Source organism: Uranotaenia lowii, chromosome 2 (genome assembly GCF_029784155.1).
Source record: "Uranotaenia lowii strain MFRU-FL chromosome 2, ASM2978415v1, whole genome shotgun sequence".
Lineage (NCBI taxonomy): Eukaryota > Metazoa > Arthropoda > Insecta > Diptera > Culicidae > Uranotaenia > Uranotaenia lowii.
Genome location: NC_073692.1, coordinates 95,346,026 through 95,353,464, shown reverse-complemented (window position 1 = coordinate 95,353,464; position 7,439 = coordinate 95,346,026). Strand labels below are relative to the sequence as shown.

General features: G+C 39.3%; 1 protein-coding gene across 1 annotated transcript; it reads left to right on the top strand.

Annotated features, from left to right (window-relative positions):
* Positions 1-2,170: 2,170 nt before the first annotated feature.
* On the top strand, positions 2,171-2,839 carry LOC129749590 (trypsin-like). Its single transcript, XM_055744612.1, is given in 3 exon segments — positions 2,171-2,242; positions 2,306-2,557; positions 2,560-2,839. Coding segments are annotated over 3 exon segments (525 nt in total). The 5' UTR covers positions 2,171-2,197; the 3' UTR covers positions 2,788-2,839.
* Positions 2,840-7,439: the final 4,600 nt, after the last annotated feature.

The following is a 7,439-nucleotide window of genomic DNA, read 5'->3' as shown; positions in this document are numbered from 1 at the left end:
AAGGACGGCCCCTTTTTCTGGTCCCGTAAACAATATTTGATACCTGAAATCGATTTCCCGTCTATTAAAACGCCCGTGTACCAATTTTTAACTCAATCCTATGTATAAAAACATTAAAATGGCTTAAACAGTATTTGTGTTGTATGGACGACCCCTTTGGCCGACCCCTGACAAGAAATTTGATAGCTGGAATCGATTGCTCGTTCCTCCAAACACTCTTGCGCAAGATTTCATCACGATCCAATGTGTTTTCAGGAATAAAGGGTGATACGGTCAAAATTTGGTCAATATCAACTTGACGTATTTCTTTCAATTTAGCATTAAAGATACCTGAACACCCCTCATTTTGAACGTGTGTGTGTGTGTGTGTGTGTGTGTGTGTGTGTGTGTATGTGTGTGTGTGTGTGTGTGTGTGTGTGTGTGTGTGTGTGTGTGTGTGTGTGTGTGTGTGTGTGTGTGTGTGTGTGTGTGTGTGTGTGTGTGTGTGTGTGTGTGTGTGTGTGTGTGTGTGTGTGTGTGTTTCTGTGTTTCTGTGTTTCTGTGTTTGTGTGTGTGTGTGTGTGTGTGTGTGTGTGTGTGTGTGTGTGTGTATGTGTGTGTGTGTGTGTGTGTGTGTGTGTGTGTGTGTGTGTGCGTGCGTGTGTGTGTGTGTGTGTGTGTGTGTGTGTGTGTGTGTGCGTGTGTGTGTGTGTGCGTGTGTGTGTGTGTGTGGTGTGTGTGTGTGTGTGTGTGTGTGTGTGTGTGTGTGTGTGTGTGTGTGTGTGTGTGTGTGTGTGTGTGTGTGTGTGTGTGTGTGTGTGTGTGTGTGTGTGTGTGTGTGTGTGTGTGTGTGTGTGTGTAGAACGTTGCTCCTATTTTGATTTTGGAATTCACTCTTCAGTTGTCAAAATGGCGTCCAAGGAAGAAGAGCAGCGTATCAACATTTTGCTCGCGCATCGCGAAATCCGAACTACTCGCACGCAAAGCTGGCAAAATAGCTAAAAATTGCCAAATCAACCGTTACAAATGTAATTCAAGTGTTTGGGGAACGTTTGTCGACAGCCAGGAAGTCTTCCGGGGACTGTCAACCAAGAAATTTACGTGAAAGAGTGTTTGAATAAACGTCTGCTGCCTTTCCTGAAGAAACACGGTTGTTCCGTACTGTTTTGGCCGGATTTAGGCATCTTGCCATTACCTGTAAAAACGCCATGAGTGGTACGCCGCCAACAACGTGCAGGTGGTTCCCAAAGACAAGAACCCTCCCAACACGCCAGAACTCCGCCCAATTGAGAAATACTGGGCTATTGTCAAGCGGAACCTAAGAAGACCAAAAAACTGCTAAGGACGAGCAGCAGTTCAAGGTAAACTGGCTTTCTGCGGCGAAGAAGGTGGACAAGGTGGCTGTACAAAATCTGATGGCAGGGGTTAAGCGTAAGGGCCCGGCAATTCGGATTTGGAAAAGCGGAAGCCTAACTGAATATTTTTCCTGAATTTTATATTAATTAAACTTGAAAAAGAAATTAATTTTGATTTTTCAAATGAACAATTTCACCGATTTACACGCGTTTTCCCTTGACCAAATTTTGACCGTTTCACCCTTTATCTTCTTACAGCGTATGAGATACAGCGTATGAGTTAATTTTTTTATCCTTATAATAGACGGTTTAAGTGATTGAAGGTACACTTTATTAAAAAGAAAACGCCGACAAAAATAGCTAACCAAAATCTTCATTATCGTGCGATTTTTGAACAAAGTGTTTCCAAATCCGATACAAAATTTAGAGCTACGTACAGGAAATCCCGAAAAATAAATGTTGAATTTCATTGCTTTTGCATCTTAGTTGTCTTGCAATATAAACTACATACCTATCCATAACCTGGGGAAAAGTTTTAAACGACGCATATTGTAAACTTATTGGTTTGAAAACATTCCTTAAAACGTATCCGTCTGAACGTTGGAAAACCCTGAAATAATCTTTCTTGCTGCTTGCGTCAAATTTAACCAAATTTTGTGCCGGGAATTTCCTATCAGCTTCCAATTGTAACACAATCAATGATTATCGAATCCGATAGGGGCAGGGAGTTAACGCATTTTGAATGCTAATCTTATCGCGTTGAACTACTGGAGCGATCGAATTGTTTGTAGTTTATCGAGACCTATAAAAGTGGTTTCAAAGATGCATAACAACATTGTTTAGGTTGTACCATTCAGTGCACCATGAAGCTGTTCTTGACTATTTTGGCTTGTTTGGCCCTTACTCAGGTAAGACTGTGGAGTGTGAGTTTAGAGGAAGTCTTTGAGGGTGACTGATTTTTTTCTCTTTAGGCGGCCGAGATCCGCTATGAGGAAATCGTGTCCGTTCGCGATGCCCAGATGCGTCAGAAGGATACCCGTATCGTCAACGGACATCCTGCGCCAGCTGGACGTTTCCCGTATCAGGTCCATCTGACTGGTTTCACTAATGCTGGAGCTCTGAGCTGCGGTGGTTCAGTAATCTCGTCTACCTGGGTTCTGACTGCTGCTCACTGTCAAGTCAATGTCAACAGCTTCAACATCATCCTGGGATCGCACCCTGCGTAATGCCCCGTACCAGACCCGTACCTCAGCCCAGATCGTCATCCCACCCCAACTACAACCCGAACAACTTGAACAACGACATCGGTCTGATCCGTATGGGAACTCCAGTTACTCTGGGAGGAAACATCCATGCCGTCCGCATTCCTCATCACGGAACTAGCACACCATTCCCGGATCTCGTGCCACCGTTTCCGGATGGGGCCTCACCTGCCAGGGAACTGGCTGCGTGATCCCGAACGAAATGCGATGGGTTGACATGAGCATCATCTCGAACGCCAGTGCGCCCAGACCTACGGAAAATGCCGTCATCATCGGATCCACCATCTGTGCCCTCGGAGCTGATGCCATCAACCAGAACCCATGCAGTGGAGATTCTGGCGGCCCATTGACCTATGGGAGGTACCCAGGTTGGTGTTGTTTCCTTCGTTGCTGCCGCTGGATGCGCTTCCGGTCTGCCTTCCGGATACGTCCGTACTGAATCCTTCACCAACTGGATCGAGAGCCACACTGGACATCTGCCCAGATAAAAAGGTTTTGATTTCGGATGTTTGATGAAATAAATCTAAATTTATGAATCAATCGTACTTTTATGATGTTTCTTTATTTGAAAACAGCTGCAAAAAATTCTTTCATAAGCAAATGAGAAATTTCCTCGTCAGAAAAGGGTTACGCTAAATGGTTATTCATCTCGCTTTCATCTTTCGACAGCGTTACACAAGGCAACAAAATTTACATTTTTTCGAGGTGTAAAGAAAATAAGAGCCAATTTTCACTAACTTTGGGGCGCTGATACCAAACATTCATTTGGTAAAGGTTAACATTAATTAAACAAATTGGTGCATTTTTTTTTTTGGCAAAACTATTGCACATTATCGAATTTTTAAAAATAGAGGTTTTGACTCAATAATCAACTTTCCCGAAGACCGCGAGTAATTTTGACTTTTGAGAGTACAGTTGTTGGAGTTGATTTTTTTAGCTTAGCTTAGCTTGATTGACTATTCACATCCATCTGTACTATGAAACCCGAAATGCATGAACTTCAATTTCTACAATCATTGATTTTTAGTCAGTAGGGCAGTTAGGCTCAGTAGAACGAATTCCACGTCGCCAATGGTTGCTACTCCGTGATTGACCGATGCCATCAATTTTAATCAGAGGTCAAATGAATGGTGCTTGGGATTAGCAGTCCATTCTCAATGTACAGAACTGATGCTCTCTCTTTCAACATCAATAACGGCGCCGGCCACGTCCTAGTAGTCAATAAATAGGCTGGAAAAGAGAGAAAGGGAGGAAAAAACAATGTTATGCTTTAGAACCGAGGTCACCTCTGCATCCCAGCAAAAAAATTTGGTTGTAGATGTGGGTTGAAGAATTTGACCAAGAGACACTTTTGACTAGTGTGATATTACATGCATAAACGCAAAAAAAGTTTTTTCCTACGTACATATCTATTGTTTAGTGAAATTCCGTTCAGGTTCTGCTTTTTATATAAGCAAAATGATATCCTACTCCTATTTCTATTGATTTTCCTCCATTTTCTCTACATCAGTTTTCAATATTTTTTTCCGAAACAATAATGTTTACAATACGATAAAAAGGGTGTTGATTTAAAATATTGGTAAATTAAGAAACGCAGCAATGAATTTTTTTCAGAACTAGGTATTTTTCTTCACTTTGAGTTATTTGTGTTTTATTATATGCATTCTTTTTTTTGACCTAATATTAGAAATAATACGAAGAAGCTTCTCGATTTTTTTATGACTCGAATTTTTTTTTTTTTTTTTGTTGGGTACCTATCACTGCGACCAGTTAGTTGATCTATTGTAATATGCCCCCTGTTTAATGTATGCTAAGTCAAGGAAGATCACTTTCATATATTAGATAGTGTCCCTATCTTGAGATTTAGCATTTTCCCAATCTGGTATAACCGCTCTTATGAAGCTGTTCACCTTTTTAGGACCAATTGAAAAAACTTCGGAGGATCTAATATACCACAGCCGATTATTTGAATCCGTTTCGATATAAGAGAAGGACATTCGCAAAGAAGATGCTCTGACGATTCCTTCTCCATACTGCAGAAAACGACACTCGTCAGAGTTTAATCTGCCAATTTTTTTCATGTGATATCTGCATTCACAGTGACCTGTAACGAGCCCTGTGAACATTTTAAGGTCTTTCTTAGATAAGCTAAGAGCTATTTCTGATTTTTTAATACTTCGTTGGATAATTTTTTAGCCTGTTGCCCTACAACAGAGTTTTTCCAATTGTTTGCAATTATACTTTTTTCTTTATTTTTCATTTCTAATTTAAAATAGCATTTTGGAAATACTGCAAAATGGTTCTGGTCCCTCAAGCGGAATAGAAGACCCTTCTCTGGCCAAGCTGTCAGCCTTTTCATTGCCCTCTATACCGCAATGCCAGGAACCCAGTAAAGATTAACTGAATTTTTTTGAGTTAGTTTTTCCAGGCAGTTGATTTATTCCAACACTAATTTTGAAGAGCATGTGTAGGACCTAAGTGATTTAAGATGACTCGAACTTACTTTAAGAGTTTTCGTTCCGTTTCGTGGTATGCGCGTTTTATTAGGTGTGTTTTTTTTTTCAAATTCATTACAATAAAAAACAAAATCACAAAGATTTTTTCAAAAACCAAATATAATTTTAAAGATTTCAGCTCTAAACAGGAAATAGATATTTGAAGGTACAATTTGATGGGTTGCACATTTTTGTTTGAATAGTCTGGAAAATCAGCAACAGCCAAGAAAGTTTAGCAAAACAAAACGCACGCCTATCTACAATGGATGGATCACTATAATTTTTAAATTGAACATTTTACTGGAGCTAAAATTTAATTATCTTTGTATGTTGTAAATTTTTTTCGGTCAAATACTCAACCTATTATATGGCATAAAATGAGTTTATAATTATTTAAATGCCTTGTTGTTAAATTCTTTGTTTCAAATTTTGAAACTGTACCTAATCATCATTTTCCATTACAAGATAAATGTTAAATTGACATGGAAAATATAATTATATTTTTAATTTTCCAAATATTTCTTCAAAATGGAAAAACACAGAATTTAATCAATTTTGGCAACCCTGAAATAAAGATATTACCATTCCCAAGTACAAACTTAATATTAACTTTCGAGCAGTTCAAAGCTTCAAAGATTACCAAAAATTAAATGAACATACAATTGTATCTGTATATATCGATGCGTCAGAGGGCAGAGTTTAAATTATTAAATTTAATTTAACAGTGAAAAAGTTTTACTTATCTTCCCATTTTTCTTAGGATTTGAAGACAAGCCAGATCTTCCGAAGCTTCATGATGAGTGACACTATCGCCACTTTACCGCTGGATGGACGAAGAATTTTCAAAACACTAAACACTGTACACGTCATCACACAACCCAGACGATGAAAAAAAAAACCCTTTCCCCAGACACGAACCACGTGCAAAAGCACCATCTCAAGAGCGCAAGTTTCGCTGATTAATACCACACTTCATACATCTTCTAAATTCTTTTTCCTTCAAAATGCTCGAAAAGTTCTCCCTGAGCTTTTGCTTTTTTCACTGGAAAAGCCACAGTTTATGCCTTTTTGACACAGAAAATAACCGAACGGTGCAACTTTATTTGCCATTTCACAAATTTAACCAGCAAACTTGAATGAACGACTATGATCACCCATCGGCGCACCAGCTTAGACACCGATTGATCTAGGATATCAGTTATTGGAGTTGTCTTTTTATAGGAAAAACCAATCCGCTTCTACTCCTACTTACAAACATTCCACCGAAATTATGAAAAATGAGAATCGTATTTACCCAGCTCTCAACACTCTATTTAAATTAAACACTCGTCGTTATTGCTCATCTTCGCTTTGGCATTCAATAAATGCTACACCCACAAATCAGACGTTGCTCCAATAGTGACCTTCCTTGGGGGTGGAATTATCGGCATCAGATTCTATGCCGGGACGGCACTAACAAGCTTTCTCATCGCTGCATTGTCCTACCAGCTCAAACTAAAGCCCTACAGTAAAAGTGCGGCAGACTGAATTTCTCACCGATTTGGCAGCACTGAAAAAGCTTCTGTAATCTTTCAACACTGCCAATAACGTAAACATTCACATGACTTCTTATTGATGTGCAGCTGTGTCGCTGATTGTAAAGATGATTTTCGTTTAGTGAATATTATTTAATTTGATCTCCGTTGTGTCAATTGTTAAAATAAAAATGAAGTGCTTCTTTCCGTTTTGCTCCAATGAATTTTCTCTGCATTCTTGATTAACTTCAATTAAAAATTTGAAAGTCACAGTCACACAGATAATACAATACTTCCCCACGAATTTGATATGGTAAAAATGGTTGTGCTTGATTGGAACGACTTTTGACAGTTCTAATGGAACTCCACGGTGACAGCCTGCCGCACTTTTATTTTAGGCGCTAACTTGATTCGAGAAATAGAATTCGAGCAGTAGGGTGTTCCAGGATGCGTTTTTGTAGCAACCCGGTAGCAACGCAGCCAGTCGTCTCAATCAGAAAATAAACAAACACAAATACCAACCTGGATCGCAACAATGGGTGCGAAAATCAGTAAGTAGATAAAAACGCAACCAATCAAAACATCTAAAATACCGACCGAAATAGCAACGCCCGGTAGGTTTGGTCTTAGAAGGGGTTGTACAAACCCAATGCCAATCTCTGTGCCGAAAATGCGCTGAAAAGTGTACAATTGGATAAAGGGTGATATCGGTCAAAATTTGGTCAAGGGAAACCGCGTGTAAATCGGGTGAAATCATTTATTTTAAAATCAAATTAAATGTCTTTTTCAAGTTTAATTAGTATAAAATTCAGGAAAAATATTCAGTTAGGCTTC